This window comes from Rousettus aegyptiacus, unplaced genomic scaffold (genome assembly GCF_014176215.1).
Source record: "Rousettus aegyptiacus isolate mRouAeg1 unplaced genomic scaffold, mRouAeg1.p scaffold_m13_p_4, whole genome shotgun sequence".
NCBI lineage: Eukaryota > Metazoa > Chordata > Mammalia > Chiroptera > Pteropodidae > Rousettus > Rousettus aegyptiacus.
The window spans coordinates 118,016,692-118,035,541 of record NW_023416307.1 but is presented as its reverse complement, the minus strand read 5'-3'; the positions used below and the strand labels follow the sequence as shown (position 1 = coordinate 118,035,541).

The 18,850-nt window shown below is 37.1% G+C and overlaps 1 protein-coding gene across 17 annotated transcripts in view; it reads right to left on the bottom strand.

Annotated features, from left to right (window-relative positions):
- Positions 1–18,850, bottom strand: part of GRM7 (glutamate metabotropic receptor 7) — a 761,960-nt gene that overhangs the window by 272,066 nt on the left and 471,044 nt on the right. For all 17 annotated transcript variants that reach the window (XR_004950368.1, XR_004950366.1, XR_004950365.1 and 14 more), the window contains one exon: positions 16,164–16,304. Coding sequence is in view for 9 of the 17 variants with exons in the window: in XM_036218948.1 (XP_036074841.1) it covers positions 16,164–16,304 (141 nt within the window). In the remaining 8 variants the exon portion in view is untranslated. The remainder of the gene's footprint in view (positions 1–16,163; positions 16,305–18,850) is intronic.

Below are 18,850 nucleotides of genomic sequence, written 5' to 3'. Positions count from 1 at the left end.
AAATAAGCAGGAAGGCAGTAGAGGAGATGAAGTTGCATTTTTAAATGACACATACTGTGTACCAGGTACCCTAAGGGAGACAAGTGAAACTGACATAAATGCAGAAGCCTTTCATACTATCACATTTCACAGCTCCACTTAAATGCTTCTGTGGAAATGCAGAGCCTCCATCTCTCATTTCAGGTCTTATAGAATGATTCTGCTTCCCAGGTATTAAGGGGCATGCATATTGCAGATGTTACGGCATATGGGAAGGGTCTTCTCACTCCTATGATCTAAAGCCTCTTCCTGGAAGCAAAGTAGGCATGTTGTGGGAGATGGAATGATTTCATGTCACTGGCAGCATGACCCTTTTGCCTCTTAAGAGAAAAGGCATAAGAAATTCATCCCACTAGAGGGTCTGAAAAGACTTCTCAAAATCATCTGTTCAATGAAAGCTTATATATAAATAAATATATATAAATATAAATAAATAAATATATATATGTATATATAAATCGCCTCTGTTTAACTTCATTTGAGCTCTGTATCCAGTCTAGAATATAAAGAAAAAGGATACACAACACACACACACACACACACTCCCTTCCTCCCCAGGGGTAAGCTTGAATTTTAAACAGAACTCAAAACAGGTCCTGGAATATAGTAGGCATCCAGTAAATCAATGTTTAATGAAGAATGAAAGAATGAATGTCCTGGAAAGGGAAATAAAATAACAAGCAAGTAGCTCTTGTAAAAAGTTAAGGAAGAAGAAATGGTTAGTCTTTCACCTTGAATAGCTGACAGCTGACATGGAGAGTTTAATTCAGGTGATCAGATGATTGCAGATGGAGAGAAAATAGCAGCACACCAAACCCTGATATTTGGGATCATTTTCTTAAACTGGGTTCCTATATGGCTGAAGATGCTACTTATCATTGTTTCCACTGGTTTCAACTAAGTTAATCAAGTAAAGATGAATATACTGTTAGCTTTTTTTTTCTGAAGATTTACACCAAACAAAAACATACATATGTATATCGACCTCTTCACATATACTTTTGACCAGTTACTCATGATCATTTAAAATAGATAGGTTTCTTTATATTGAGCCCTAACAATATTCATAGTGAGACATGTATGTGATATAATTCTCAACTAAGAGATTCCAAAGTAGCTGTGCTTCTTAGGAATGTCACATTCCACCTGTGTTAAGAAAGATGGAACAGCCAAACTGACAAGAAAAATATCCTAACTGATTGATAACAGAAGGTTGAAACTGACAGTTCAACAGTCAGCACACACTTGATAATTTTCCTGAAGAGCATCTAGCCACATTCGTGCTACCTGTGGAAATAATTAACGCGGTAGTGGACCCCTCCTTATGCATAGAAGAATACTGAGGAGGATTCTCATTGCAAAGTATCAAAATCCAGGCTTAGTTTAAAACACACATTGCCAATATAATTTAATTGGGGAAAAGTCTTTCAAAATCTCATTTCGAAATGAATATGTGATGGCATTTCCATCTCTATAAGCCCAACCGTTGCACATGAGTTGAGAATATGGATACTGGTATCAGACAAACTTAGGTTGAAATTCTGCCTCCACATGCATTATGCTTGTGTCTAAGGGGAGTTATATAACCTCTCTAAGCTTGTTTCTTCATCTATAAAAATGTAGTCATTATGAAAGAGAAACTTATAACTTTTCCCCATGTGGCTAGATACCGTGAGGAAAAAAAAAAAAATTGTATCACTTCCAACACCTCTAAGCCTGTAATCAGAAACAGACTACCAAAATCAAGGTCAAAATTTACTTTACCAATACTGAGATTGATCGTTTAACTCCTAGGCTTCATTTCCAAAGCTCACCCGAATTTTCATAGGCTCAAGAGATCACATTCCTTCAGACCATTCTCAAAACGAAATCTTTGTGCTTCCCCTCCAAACTTTACTGGACCCTGCTCACTGGACAGGCCTCTCTGATGACCTTTTACTTGTCAGGGCTCTCACCCCCATGGGTCAGCTTTTCCTGTGCTCGGCCACCAACTCTGATGTTCACAGGTCTTCTGACTGGGCTCTGGGGAATTCGTAACCCACAGTGATCATACCTCAGTATAACTTTATCCCAGTTTTCAGATGCTTCTTTAACTAAAACACTGATGTTTCCTGGGAACGTTGCTTTAAGCCGGTGGGTCTATTAAGTGGAGATTTTTTTCCTTGCATAACCCTGTACTCAGTACTCTTTTTATTCCCCAATACCATTTGCATCCTCTGATTTATCTCTTTATAAAAACTCCTCCCTTGAGCCTTATCCACTGTAGGTCTTTACTCATTTGTCAAGAACTTTGAAGTGTCTGGCATTTTACCATACCTGCAAGCCTGCAAGTTATCCTGCCATAGTTTCATGGATGTTGGCAGCAGACATGAGACTCATGGGTCAAAGACAGGGGCTTTATTTCTCACAGCAATAGTAGAAGCTGGCATATCAGCTCTGGTACCCTAACCCCCAATTCTCACAGGGTGACAGAAAGAGGACCAAGTGATAAACTGGGCTATGCTACAGGAGAGAAAGCTAGAACTTAGGGAAACTAGTCTTTATACTGACTATAAATATGCCTAACTTTTGCTCTGAGACAGATACTACCTCTATCTTGAAAGCTGGTTTGCTATACAAATGTCCTTGAAAAGATAGTCTGGAACAAAGACAGGTAGTGTCTCTGCTCACATGACATCCAGAGATATGAGAGACCCATAAAAAATTTCTTTCCAACAGTATTCACTCTTCTTGTTACAGTATCAGTCTGAGTTTGAGGCCCATATTTCCTTCTCACATTCACTCTTTCCTGGGTAATCATATTCATCCTGATTATCATCTACTGACAAACCTATACTTTATACCTCTGGCACAGATTTCTAAGTTCTAGACATATACACTGAATTGTCTTCTTAACCCTTCTAGCTAGATGCCTTATTGGTACATTGAACTAAACATGTCTAAAACTAAATAAATAAATTCTTGCCCTTCCCACCTCTCAGATCATGCCGGCCTAAATATATGAGAATTCCTGCACTGGATATATTGTCTCCCCAGGTCTGCTTGCTCATCATCATTCTCTATGCTGAGAAGCTCACTTTGACAGACAGATTCAAAGAGCTCTCTTGCCTTTTGATACCCACTTGGTTTAGACAGTGGGTGTCATAAGCAGGAGACTGGAGGGCGGGAAGATAGTTTGTTCTTATTATTTATTGGTCTGGCACCTTCCTTATTAGGTAGACTCTTTGCAGATATTCTCCCAGGATTTTCATACCCACCACCACCACCACTTCTGCCTGCACTTTTAGGCTAGGAGTGAAATAGAGCTCTGTGTTAGTAGGCTAGAAACAGAGCACTATCTTCTGTTGCCTTCTTAAGGAACTCTTCTGACACCTTCGTACACTGTCTATGAAATGCTCTTTAGATAATCCAGTTTGAATGAGCCATTATTTCCTGTTTGGACTCTAACTTATATATCCAGCTGTGTGAGCTAGAAATAAGGGGGGAGGGTCGTGACTGCTTTCATTCCCCATATCCAACTTGACACCAATTGATGGAGATACTGATTTCTGAACACAGATTGTAAGATGTTTAAATCACATTTTCCTAAGGACTTAAACTTCTTATAAGAAAAAGTTAGGCATTATTATAAAAAAAATAATGGTAACCCTTTCATGCCAGGAGGTGCCACCTTCATGAATCACTGTTTACAAGAGTAAGGCAAAATGCTTTGATTCAAATCCCAGCTCTGCTAGAGGCTAGCCAAGTGACTCTGGGGAAGCCACTTAACAACCATCTAAGAACTTTGCTTTTATCTTTCTCTTCAGAAGATTGTAAATATTATCAGTTCTGCCAACTCTGCTGGGTTGTAGTGATGATTGAACGACACAGGGGATAGTAAAACAATTGAAAGACTCTAAAGTGTATCTCATAAAAAAGATAAATCAGTATCTAAGCATATGGAAAAAAAATTCAATCTTGAAGTTTTCCAAGAAATGCAAATCAAGACAGAGGTAACATTTTAGTAGTTTTGCCAGCGGCTGAATGGATTAGTACAGTCCTTTCTGAAAACAATTTAACAATATACTTCGATTGTCCAAAAGCATTTATACTGTGATTCTATAATGATAAAAATAGACAATGCTTCTGATGTATCAGGCACTATACTAAGCATTTCATGCATATTAACTCATTTAGTGCTTATTAAAATACATACACAAAAAATCAAAACTCTGTCAAGTTATTATAATCATCTATATTTTACAAATTAGGAAACAGAGTACAGAGATGCAATAACATTTATGCTAGGCTTCCTAGCTAGTACAGGGCTGTAACCAAAATTGATTTCAGGAGATTTGGCCTCAAAGTCCTTGTTCTTTACCACTCCATTTAAAAACCTACTTCTAGAAATTCATCCCAAGAAAGTAATCCAAAAGAAGGGAAAAGCAAGAGGTTTTAAGATATCCCCTAATGTGTTTTATATATACTTGCAAACTTTGAGAGAAATATACTTTTTAAAAGCGTCTCAAAATTAAAATTTTAAGGGTAAAAATTGCAAAGAGCTAACGTTTTTGTTCATTTAGATTTATAGTCATCTATTTGTTTGCAGGATGAAACTGTCGTTTAAGAAAGTACCTAATGAACATTGGCCACTTTATTATTTTTATTACTATGGTTTTAGCCCCACATCTAATTTCTTCCTCAAAACATAAAATGCATCAATTTTTCAGTTATGAGAATAACAATAATCAATAGAGAGAAGGAAATGGTCAAAGCAGGGAGGCTAATGCATTCCCTAGTCCTCTGTTCCTGTGTGTGTGTGTGTGTGTGTTTTTTTTTTTTAATAAGGAATGGCTAATATAGTTTATTCGATTTTTGGATTTTCACTTAAAATGGAACACTTGTCAACTCAAGTAAGTGCAGAACTTGCTATTTTCTTTTTGTGTCTTGTAAAAAAACAGCATAATGGGGTTATGAAACATTTAACATGTGCAGCCCAATAAATCCTACAAAGGCCCTAATTCAATCCATTTGCCCAGGCTGATTTTCCAAATGACAGATTCTGCTTCGGCACTCGCAAGTGCACCCCCCTCCCCACGCCTGCCCCTGCTTTCCTCTCACAATTTGATCAATTGCATTGAAATGTTTTATGCGAAGCTGATCTTTGTTTTAAGCATAGATAGTAAAAATGATTTCTCGACAACTGTTTATTAAGATCTTAATCTATGTCTGACCTGAGCTAGAGATGGGCATTCGAAGAAAGGCATATGCAAAGAAATGAGTGGTTGCACTGAGTTTGCAGCTAAATGCAGGAGAGAGTCACTACATGCTCATACTAATGAGAACATCCTCACCAGCAGAGGCAAGGGAAGTTCAGAAGGAAAGAAAGGCGAGAGGATAGAGAGCAAAGAACCTGAGCTAGATCATGGTGAGAACATCAGTGGTGGCCTTCCGAAAGAGGTGTCACTGAGATGTGAAGGGTAAATGAGTGTTAACTAGCCAAAAGCCGCATTGAGGAAAGGGAATTCCAGGCAAAGAAAAGAGCATATGCATTCTCCTTGTGGTAGGGAGAACCAAGGTGCCTTTATAGAACTAAACGGAGGGCAGAGCTGCAGGAGAATAAGATGGACTCTTGTCACAGGGGGCCCAAGAGATCATGCTGAGAGTTTTAGTCTTCCTTGGAAGAATATATGGCCATTAAAATGCCCTAAATATTGAGGGTAACAAGATTAGTTCTGTTTGGTAAAATATGACGAATTTAGGTTTTGAGAAGTTCTTAAAATTCAATAATACTTCTGCAGCCTCACTTGTCCAAGGAAAGAAAGAAGCTATGGAAATATATAGTCTGTACTGGAGGCATGATTTATACCAGTCATGTTAACAGCCAGGAGGTTCAACATTAGAAGTCTAATAATTATTTGTCCTAATTTTCTTACACTTGTAATCACACCAAGGGAACTGCTTCAGCTTGGCTCTTAGTATAGTTTTATTTTTATATTTTGTTTTATTATTTAATGGAATTCTAAAATGTAGCCTTTTGTTCATACTTGCCTGAAACTTGCTTATGGCAGTCGTATTTTTTTCTCAAATGAAAAAGCAATAGCATCTTGTAATTCAACATTTTCCTTCCATAGTAAATTGCCTACTTCTGCCAGAGCATTGGACCACTTTAGTATCTCAATTTATATCTGCTCCTCCAAAATTGGTAAGCTTTTTCTTAGAGGTATTACTTGATGGTGTCTCGGTTTCTCACTACTTCTGTTTCTATCACTGGCTTCGATAAAGCTGCAGGCATATTCGCTTACCCCACCATAGGACAAAGCTCCACGGAGATGAGAAACATCCAGAGAAAAGTTTATAATTGTGGCTTCAATTCACTGTTGTATAATTATGCTGCCAGTGAGGTGAAGAGTTTGAATCCTGTGTCTCTTCTCTACGTATTGTATGTGCTACTAGCCTTTCATCAATATAACAAAGTTTGAGCATAAACTAGATAATACAGCCCTATTTTGAGTTTAGAAGAAAAGAAACGAGGCCAATTCTCTTCTCTGTTTATAAGTAAAGACCAAAGGATTAACCTAGGATCATTATCGAATATATTTCATTAAGAGAGCCTTTTGGTGGATGGGTGTCACAACGTGAGAAATTGAAATGTAAACAAAAACATGACGTGATTCCTCCAAATAAGAAAGTGCCTATTCAAAATTGGTTCTCTCAGAGTTTTGGAAGAAAAAAAAAAGAGCATAGGGAGAAATCAGTTGTATTTAACATTTCATTAATTCATTTGAGCCACAATTTCCTCATCTGTGCAATGGGAATAATAACCCTTCACAGACAGGGCTGTCATGAGCATCTCTGATGACTACATTTTCCTGGAATAATTCTGTACTGCTGTTTTCTAGTTCGGCCTTTTGTTTCTTTCACAGCACTAATCATAATGTTATTCTTTTGCTTATCCATATTTGGTTTTCTGTTTGCCTCACAGACTGGAACATAAATTCCTCACAAACAAAAACTTTGTCTATGTTTTCATACTCAACACAAGCATGGACCCAGTAAAACTGTTCAACACACATTTGTTACATGAGCAAATGAGTGCCAGAAGGCATGAGAAAATGAATGCATGGCATTATTTGTTGGGGTTATTATATTTTTCTCATTAGTAATCATGTTCTCATGTAAGTCACAGAATTTCTCCAAAGTTCAGTTTCGTTTTAATCTGTAAAAGAGGATGATACCTGCCTTGCATATTTTATAAGCTTAATATGGGCTTCAAATTGGATGACATATAAACCCATAATAGTGTACTGATATGTGTATACAAGCAAGAACTTTTAAGGCAAAGTAGAATAAGGCTAGATATAAAAATAAAGGAAAACCAGGCAGTTTGAGCCATGAGTGCTTCTCTTTCCGGTTATTTTTTCAAAGGCCAAAGGTAACAAAAGTTTCACTACCACCAACCACAGTGATGGCCCCTAAACTCTCTGAGGCCTATTTCCGCAAGGCATTGTTCTCTTTAATCCTCACAAATGACCCCTGTAGTACAGACTCTCATTATTCCATTTTGCAAATGAAATGAGGGACTAAGGATGTTTATGTAACTTGCCCAAGATGACATGGGAAGTGAAAAGCCTGGGGTTCAAATCTGAACAATTTGACTCTTCCCGTCTGAGCTGCTTTCATGAGTCAAGTAGTAGACTTCGGCAGGCAACTTTTATACTGTGTTTCTATGCAACAGAAGGTACTGTAAGTCCCTTCATAGCAATCTGTGACCAGGAAGGTAAATAATACTATTTGAGCATGGGGAAATGACAAGCCTCCCCATGTGTGCAACCACACACCTGATCTTCTATCACTGGAAATAGTGAGACAAAGTTGGAAGGAGCTCTAGAAAGTTTTTATCTGGGTTTATATATATGGCAGATATTTATCTTCTGAGCACATTTTTATTTTCTAGAAAAACAAATATGATGCCACACACACTGTAAAAACCTAAAGTGCTTTTAGTATCCATATTTCTCTTTGCAAGAGAGAAAATAAAAAACAAGAAAACTGTTACTAGACTCTCTTCCTGAGGAAAGCTATATTCCAGTCTAATTTGCTTGATGATACTTGATAAGTCATTCAACAGCTCTTTTTTATACCTACTAAACTGACTCTAAGCATCCAATTTATAATACTTATATTGCTTACAAGAGGCACTTTGTTTACAAGAGCTGTTGCTGAGAGGACACATATGCATTAATTCCCCTAGTACAGGAATTCCTTCCTATTAACTGCCCAGCCTGATAGACTTTCTGAAGCTGGGAAGGCTATAACTTCCACTTTTAAAGCCATTGCCTGTTGGAGTTAATGAGAAAGAAATTAGACAAAACTCAAATAATTATAGCTTCTAGTATTCATGGAACAGTTTTGCCTGGATACCCCTGGGCATTCAACTTAGGGTTCCACTACCTGGTTTGACCCTGCACAGAATTAAACACATTGTGTAGATGGTTTGGTGTGCTGTATGGCAAGAGGAATTTGAGAGAGCATGGCCTAAAGTAAGATGGTATGCAATGAAGACCCTTTAAGTTTTGTAATGTTGGTGGTGGAAAGAATTCATTTACTGTAGGGTCCATCTCTAAACATTTATTTAATAAGGCTAAAGGGAGTCATCCTCTCCCTACCTTAGATGCCTGGTCAAGATTTGAGCAAACTCAAAGTTTAATGCTATGTTTGCATTATTTAGTAAAAGCAAAGACCGACTTGCTGTCTATTACTCTTCTACTTTGGTTGTGCTAGTATAGTATTGAATAGTAATAGTCTTATATATCAATATGTCATATTAATGACATAATCTCACACCATCTCATAGACATATATAAATAATCTTGTGACTCAATCTTTTAGCCTTTGGAGCTACAGAGCTTATTCATTGCTTTAGGATGAGTGATAATAACAGAACAAAGGAGGACAGAGAAAAGAAAATGATTGAGTTTTAACAGCCAGTATTCTGCGGTCAGTACTAGGCTCTGAGTTTCAAAAGTTGAATCTCTCAGGACATAGTGCATGCCATATATGAAAGACTTGTACAGATATAATTGAATCTAAGTTAGTCTTTTTCCCCAGCCTCTAATAAGGGCATTCAGGAACAGAAGATGATAAAGTAGAGACTGAGGGAAGCAAGAGAGTGCAATGTTGATGTGTGCCCCTGCAACCTCCCCCTCCATGGTCAGAGGAGGGTTGTGAAAGTAATCAAAATTAGAACTGAATCTGGAGAAACCCTGAGGCCAGGCCCAAGAAAGACTGTGCTGTGGTCACCTTTAATTCTCCAGTGGGATGGACTGGCATAGACAAGGTCATTCCTGAAGATGGAGTTGTGGACAGTAGGAAGTGATGGATAGATGCCAAAGGCCGAGAGTAAATGGATCCCACGAATAACTCTAATGTTCTGGCCTTATAAGATCTCTCTGTACCTAAGCTTCAATTCCATTGATCAGTTGGAATAAAGGACTCTAAAAAGATAGATTAAGTTTCTACAAACTGTTAAAATGGAGCCTTGAAAACAATGTTACAGAAAATAAAAGTTTTATTTTTTGCACTACTGGTTTTGTGGCCTGAGAATTATATACACCCAATACTGTACATAACCACAGAAAAGGCTATAGAATTCTTGCTCTCAGAAGCAAGAACTGTCATCTTTATCTTTTCTCAAATTTATCCACTGGAATAATTGACAAAGCTGATGATTTGCTTTTCATTGAAAAGAGGCTACATTTTTCTTCTTAATTTTTTCTTTAGAAAGAACTTTATTGGCTTTAAAATATAGCAGGATCAACTTTCATTTCAAAGTGAATTAAAAGTAAAGTCTTAGAATTAGCATGGCATATAATATGATTTAATGTTATACTAAAAGCATTTTTTGACTATAACATATGGAAACCCAATGTCTAGAAACAGACATTTTTGTGTGACATAGGATTTTTATTCAATACTCCTATTCCAAAAAGAATTTAAAGATTTTCAAGAACAATAAGGACTGTGATAGATAATTTCAATTTGGGGAATATTATATTAATTAGGATCTCATATGTCTAAATTTTATTAGTATATGCACCCAAATAATTGCTATAAATTGTACTAAATCCATGAAATTATATACCTTAACCTTTCTGTGATGATTCTGAGACATTTATAATTATTTAATGTTTATTTTAAATGAATATAAGTTAGTAATTTGGCGTATATTTTAATTCTCACACAGACAGAAACCAGCCATTAGGAGGGAGGAAGGGGTAGATTTAAGGGTGATCATAACAAGAGAAAATATTAACCAAGACTAAGACTTAGAGATGACTCAGGCAATCGAAATTTTAAGAAATATATTAACACACAATCATATTATGGAAACTCCATATAGGTTAAGGCATAATTGCTCTGCATCAAAACTCTAAGAAAGCTCAAAGGTATAAGATGCATTTTACACTGCTTCTCATCAAAATGGCTTCAAAAAGTCTCAGAGCACCAAAGGGTTAGATATTACCTATCTATAACATTTTGATGTGAATTCCTAAATCATGCTGAATAAATGGTTAGGTGCTGCAATATACCATCTATATAACAATTAAAGGTCAATTCAGAATAGAATAAAATGACAGAGAAAACTAAATAGTATGTTCATAAATTCTTTCCGCACATATATTCTCAAAGCAATTAAATTACTTATGTGTACTTCCTTTGCCTTGATAGTCCCATTAGAAAACTATACAGGCTTAGATGGGTCTGGGTTCCAGGTAAGAATATAAGACTTGAGATATACATGGTTTATTCTCCAACGGCATTTCCTGACAGGATTTTGTTGACCTCCACCAACAAAATGACCTTTACCTAAACTAGTAACTTTGAGAAATGAGGTGTAAAAAAACCACACTGCTTAAAAATCTGACCTCCCAAAATCCAGAGTATGCTCTTCAGCCCTTGATACTTTCCACAGTAAACACTGGATGATTAGGAACTCAAATCAAAACCGTATTTGCTTATCGTGTGACTTGAAAGCAATGGAATACAGTGGGTTTTTACAAAAAAAGGGAAGTCATGAACTTACTCATCCACTATCATCTCAAAAGGAAAACAAATCTCTGAACACCAAAACATCCCTTCATAGGGTGATGGATTTCTAAATGCTGAGTTCCTTCTTTTGAGCAAAGAGGTAACTCTAATGAATCACTATCCACAAAGTATCATCTGACAGAATAGTAATGTTAGACAAAAGTTCTGTGTAAGCCACAAGATATGACACAGTGATAATTTTTATGGGCTACCATAGGCAAGCACACTCAGATTCTCAAAAACTCTTTTTCAGTTTAAAGAATGAGTTTGGGAGCAAAAATCTTGAAGATGCTACTAACCACATAAGGATACAGTACATCAGGAATAAAAACGGTAAAAAATTTGGGACATGAGGTGTCAGGCATATCCAAGACCCAATGATACTTGGACATACACTCAACATTGTGGCACTGAAACTTATTGTCTTGAGCGTTGTATTCCATTTCTAGCATAAAGTTGTACATTGCCCATCTATGAATTTTTGAGACTTCAATACATTGCTATGTAATTTGTACCTCAGTGAAGAATGCCTGTCCATACTTTTATGTGCCTATTCAAATCCCTAGCATTATTTTTCTTTTAGAATTTGACATGTATCTAGCTTTTCCTTTGGAGTGATTTAAGAGAATAGAATCTTTGTGAAACCCTCACAGGCAACTGCATTCAGCTCAAAACAGAAGACAGTGTTAGGATTGATGGGTTATTACTATGTGCTAGTCTACTTCGATTACCTCATTTAATCCACACAGTGTTGGATGTAATCAAAGTTTTATTACCCTTATTTCTAAGATAACGAAACGCTTGGAGAGGTTAAACAATGTCGTTCAAGTTTTTACAAGGTACTCAGGGGTAACACTAAAACAAAAAAACCAGGTCACTTTCATGTTGAAACCAATGTTTTCTTAACCACTTTGTGTCCTCAATTTCTTTTTTAAAGACCACTTTATCCTGTATTTTTCCTTCTTTCCTTGATGTTGATATCTCTACAAAAATGTAATATTATTCTCAAGGAGATCATACTATAAACTGGCATTTGTGTCAGGGTATGCTGGCAAATTTTAAGTGAGAACATGCCTAGCAAGTGATGTGGAGATGGGGGAAAAATAAACACTTGAAGAAAATCACATGTGACCAACCTTTCTGCCCACAAATGATGAGTACCCTGTGGTAAACTGTTCAGAATAGCTTCCTTTATTGTGTGTGTGGCTAGCATTATCTCCATGAGAAATTGTCACTCTACTATGAAGTAGCATAAATGGCATTAGTACCTGTCGAATGGAATTTGTGTATTCTGTGAATGATTAAACCATCTATAAACTTACTCAACTGCATGTCCTCTTGAGGGATGGCAGCTGAGATAACCTGTGAGCAGGGTAAGTCACTGCCAAGGTTTGATCTATATCAATGAAAGTTAAGGAAGTAGGAGGAACAATGTCCAACTCTCAGGCTTGGGAGGCCTTGGGATTAGGTATCAAGAAAAGTTAGGATGTTCTTAAAATATTGAAAAATGTGGTAGTTTTCCTGATTGAAAGAAACTATAAATGAATAAGAACAATTTATAGGAATAATGTTACATGGTTCTTCAGATCATTTTCTATAAAAATCCATGTACATCTCACCTCAAATCAAATTATAAAGTATACAGTTTCTTTTTTATAAATTTTTCCAACAATTACTCTTCCTTTCAGACTTTATGCTTCAGGGTTTTAAACTCATTGTTATTCTCTGACCTCAGAAGTTTGCTCTCTCCAAGTAGTATGGGTCCCATACCTCATCTTCAAAACTTGTCTTGCCAGATGACTGATTCAATGATCGTCTACTTAGCACTAATGTATAATAGCTCATTATGGTTAAAGAGGCTATATATCCTAGGGAAAAAAAAAAAAAAGACTTAAACTTTAATTTATGCCTAAATCTGAGCAGTGAATAATTTAAGACTTATTCTTTAGCACAGCCCAGTCACAGAAAGTGATCTGTGAAGAGGACCGCTTTCTTCAGTCCTCAGATCAAAACATACACTCTCCCTATGCAGTTAATCTGTAATGCCAGACTGTTCAGCTAGCATCATCATCTGGTTGACTTTCCTCAATGTGCTCATTCTTTTAATGTTTCAAAAGCTGGTTGCCAAAGCAGCTTTCCTTTATATCACCCATCTCCATAAGCCTCTCAATGCTTCCCTCTTCTCTCCATTCTTTTCCATCATTAAAACTTAATTTCTCACCACAGTTTCAAGAACTCTCATTAATACAACGCAATGTCACTTCTATCATTCTTCTAGTCTAGCAAATCTAAGCATGTCTTTTCTCCCATTTCTCCACTTCTAAGTTGAGGTATACTTAAATGTTAAGACTTTTTTACATGGTATTTTTGGAATATTTCCAAAGCAAAATGCAAGTTTAGCCGGATTTGGGAAAAAGTATAAGAAAGAAAAAAAACACATAACCACCCATGTTCTCATATTCAGTGTTGGTAAAAGCAAGAGACACAATAATGGCTATTGTATTTACCTCCACTCAGGGTGGCGCATCTTAACTACAATATACATGAAAAGGACTGAAAAGTGTTGGAGGAGATAAATGAGAGGACATGACTGCTGGTTAATCCATGAAGTAGACCCTGGCGATCAGAGAGTCCTCACATCCTCTCCTGTCTTTGGAACGCACACTCTGCCTATAGTGGGAGCTATTCCAAGGACATAGCCTTAAAAGAGTAAGATGTTGTTGAGACCATCTGGACTGTGTAGATGACTGAAGCTCACTGAGGCCTCTATGTAAACTTTTAAGATTCTGGCCAGTGGATACAGTGTCCTACACATCTTGTGGCTGCCCAAGACAAGTCTCATAAGTAAGTTCCCTTGCTTATTAAACCTACCATCTACCAATCTGGAGTGGTCTGCCTCTTTCTTTGGTCTCTCTTTGCCCTGAGTACAAAGGACAGTTTACAAACCAACAAAGGGGAAAGGATAGAATATTCAAATACTTTGGGACCACAGGTAATTTAGTAAATCTGATTAAAGATTTTTCACATGGAAGAAGTATTAGGGGAAAACACAAACACTTCTATTTCCATTACTAAAAGATAGTGGTTTGGTTCATGAGCTTACTTGTTTTATAAACCCATATTCTTAATGATCAGCACTAAAATATGACTATAGACAAAACAGTTTGTGTTAAAGCCTATAAGAAGACTGGGGATTGGCCTTAGATGAAATAATCTTAGTGGCCATCACACAATCCATTCCACCTTCCAGACACTATGGAACATCACATATCAGAAAAAATTGAAAATCATCATCAATCATCTAGATACATCTAGTATACTTGGATGTACTTGTCATTTAGACAAATTATCCAGACATTGAACTAATTTTTTCAGTTCCTACTTCAAAGCTTTGTGTCACCTAGGTCCGGTCAACATTATTTTTTTCTTTTTTTCACAACATTATGATAATATTTCTGAGAACATTGTTGCTATACACAACGGCATAGAGAATATGATTAATCTTATGTTCTAATTAGCTGAGTTATACATTCAATTATGCACATTTTATGTCATTGTTTTAACATGTCTCTGTTCATATCTTATTTTAAGAGAAGACTTCTTGAGGAAAAGCCCTAAACTTCAGCATCCTCACAGCATTCACAGTGTTTTTAGTATCATGCTTTACATGCATTATTCCTAACAGGTATTCAAAGAACTGTATCGCGGAGATAAACTAAACACAAAAAGTGTTTCCAACACATGTGTGCCTTTCCTGAGCATACAGAGGCATTTTAGGGTTTTGTAGTACTTCAAGATCATCACTACAAACTTTGAAGTCAACTGAAGTATAGCTTTGGGGAATGCTATTTAACAAAGGGCTAGGTGATAAGACAGTAGATCATGTCATACTCTTACATAGCACCCTTCCAAAATTTTCAGTACTCTTAGGATAAAAACTGAATTCCACATTTGTCCCAACACAACTTATTCCTTGTCTATATCTCTACGCTTGCAACTTTGGCTCACATATTCATCCTATTCTTTTCCTCAGTCACATTTTTCTGTTATTAACATCCTGAGAGGTACCACATTTCCTCCTGCTATAAGCCCTTTGCCACATTATTCCAGGAATTCTCCAATCTGACATTCTCCTTCCCTTACTGGCTAATGCCTGCTCATCCCTCAAAAGGGTCTTTCGAAAGAGCTTCTAGCTTCAATGATTGAAATTCCTTGGTAATACCTCAGATACTTACTGCAGACTGTAATTATGTATTCATGGAGAATAACCTGGATTTACCCCTACTACACTCTAAGTAGCATGAAAGCAGTGGCCTTAGCTAGTTTTCTCACCATCAGTTCACCAGTGCCCAGAACACTGCTTAGCAGAAAGGATTTTCTCAATAAACATTTATTAGTGAATCAATGAATGAATGTTTAACTGCAGAAAGCAGTTGCTCAATAAACATGAGACTGAATCAATGAATGGATGTGTAACTGCTGACTACTGCTACTATATATGGCATACACACATGTTTTTAATTTGGAATAATTATGCAAGGTTACATGAGGCTCGGCAACTATTTTTAAGCATATTTTAAATAGCAGGTGAGTCATTAACTTTGATGTTATGAAAATCAGTTGAAACTCATTAGTCCAAAACCAAGTACTTTGTTTCCTTAATCAAATATACTGTCTATAATAATAGTTAAACCTTGTGCCGATATGGGAATTGTAAGAGATTTTTGTCCACGTGAAATGACTTCATACTCCTGGCTACAACATGGACGAATATTTAGCAGTGAGAGCATTCAAACCAACATGACCCCTTTTGAATTAAAATAATCAGTGAAAATGTCAATTACTGCTAGATGGACAGGCAGGAAAGAATACGATCTTGTCTGAACTTCTCCTGTCCTGCAAGACATGCTCCTGTTCCATTTTCTGAACAATCTAGTAAAATTCAATTTACTTTTTCAATTTGTCTCCAGCCAAGCTTCCTTCTGTCAGTTATGCAGACATTTCAACGCTGGCCACGTAGAGTAACAGGAGAAGGACAATGAGAATAAAATTACCTGTGCATTTGCGATCTGTGTCTTCTTTCTTTGACCCACTAATCGTCAACTTGCAGTTGAAGTTTTCTTCCCAGTATTCAGCAAACCATACATTTCTTCTATTGTTTTCAAGTGTGCGGGACGTAAAATAGGCATCAAACCCTAAACAGAGTTAAATGAGAAGTCACTGCTTGCAGGGCACTGCTGGAACATTTGAAATTAAAAATACCAAGATGGTTTTTCTTTGTTTTAGTAGATTGAATGCTCCTTTGTATTAAAGAAAAAAAAATAACAGGAGAAAAAAAGTGTTCTAATGCTAACTTATATATACAGCTTTACTTCAATCTGTCAGGCAGATGTGTGGCTTATAAATAACATTTTCACAATGTAATCTGTATTAGAGAACTTGAGGATGGCACAATGCTTAATACATGCCTTGACTCTCTGTTAACCAAGACCAGGGACAAAGCATCATTATCATCATCATCAAGATAATAACTGATACTTCTAGTGTTTACTATGGACCAGACTCTGTGTTTTACATAGATTCTTTTTATTCATTTCAACAACCTGTGCAGTAGTTATTATTATTCCCATTTTTCTGATGAAAAACAGATGCCCAATGAAATACTATTGTGGCCAAGGTCAACCATTTTGCCATATTCTGCCTCCCTGACCATGTGAGCTACTGACCTGTGAATTTCATGTTAAGAATCTTTTTTTCATTTAGTAATGTTTCCTTGTGTAACTGACCTTCTAGTCAAAGAATGTTTTGAAGAAGCCATAGACAAACTGAGTACAATGTTAATTAGCACAATGCTTTTGACAAAGTGTGAGATGAACACGGACCCAAGAGGCCAGGCCTGCAAGAAGTCTCTAGCTACTTCATTAGATTAGTACAACTTTAAACACCCCAGTGAAGCCATACGGTCTTGTGAGAATCAGACTGGATTCAGCATCAACAGGCCTGGGCTTGAATTCCAGCTCTACTAACCAAAGTCGTGGAAACATGAGCAAGTACACACTTAAACTTCCAGATCTTCCTTTTGTTTGTGTGTAAAATGAAGATGACACTACTGCCTTCCTCGCAGTGTCTTGTTTGTAGCAGTGGAAAAACTGAAAATTTTCAGAGTTAAAGTCAAGAACCATAAAAGATGAACTCACTTCAACTTTTTAAAAATTATTTAAAGTTTTTCCTTAACTTTAAGGCCATTAAAAAAAAAATTAACTTCAGATTCTAAACTCCATGAGAGAAGAATGTCAGGTACTATGTTCCCAGCACCGGATTCATGTCCCGATGTATAGTAAGCCTAATATAAATATTAGGTTTGCAAGCAGAGGCTGGAAAACCCTGTGCCCACCGTGGCTAGTTCTTGTAGAATTCTACTTCTTGGAATCCAGCTTCCCTATTCTAAAAGGTTTACCTTGGGGTTGTGAGTTCATATGGAAAGAGATGGAGTCCAGCCAGACCATGGCCCTCTCAGCAAAACCTTTTTGCTCAGAGCTAATTGCAGTAGAAGAGCAGCCCCGGTTACAGAGTTGTGGCGATTTGCCTTTTACTCCATGACATTTGAGGTGGTCTGTTATCTAGTCACAGACGAGTCAATCTCTCCTTCATTGTTACAGCATCCTAGACTCCTCTCTCCAATATGCAAACAACAACACACTCTTAAGAAGTGTCCTTGACAGAACACACAAGGGCTTCAGAAAAACTTTTCAGCCACATGCCACAAGTATAAACTTTAAGCCAATCTCAGAAAAGGAACTACTAAAATGGCTTGAGTTATTGTAGGCAGGAGGCAAGAAAATTAAAAATGTTAGTCAAGTTACATTCAGAGACTGCAATATGCTGGTAGGCCCTGCAGCCAGCCCAGTAGGACACCTGCAGAACAAAGGAAGACTTCTACTGGGATTGCTAACAACCCATTCCCCACACCTGTGAAGGGGAACCAGGTACAACAGAGTCATTCCCTATGGGTAACTCCATAGGAAGTCTGTGAATTAAAGGCGGGCAACTGCCAGCAGGCCTCTCACTCTACATATTCTTACTTTTTCATGCTACATGCTCTTCCCTTTCCTCACTGTATGTCCATATCAAAGGAAATAGATTAACAAAGTCCTTTAAACTATAACTCACAGGAATTAAAGAATGACATATAAACTGAATTCTGCTAACACTCAGGGTTCCTCTCACTGTCCCTCCCACTCTCTGCCTCTGAGCGGAGACCACACTCTGTGGAGTGTTATCCATTTTCTAATAAACTATCCTTTTGACTCTAACTTTAGCATGTGTGTTGAATTCTTTCTACACTCTCTGCCAAATGACCCATTTTTTTCTCTCTGTGCAGGGCTTGGTTTTCCCCCTTGCAACTTGGGGAAATTCACCCCGTTCTGCAGCAAAATGGTAGCCTGGATACATACATTCCCCAGCCCAGAAAATATAGTTAGAGGAAACCTCATCATTAAAAATATCCTTTCAAAATACCTCTCTTCAGCTTGTGTCTATTGGAAATACAGACAAATGTTGATAAAGGACAAGTTTGTGACTGACATGCACATTACCGGTGACTGGAACACTAAAAAAAAAAAAAGGAAAGCAGCAGTCACTTCCACTTCCCTCTATTCTAAGAGAGAACCAACAGATTTCTAAAAGCAAGCAAGCATTGCAAAGGCTATCTGCAGGCACTGTGGCAGGAAATGGATGACGG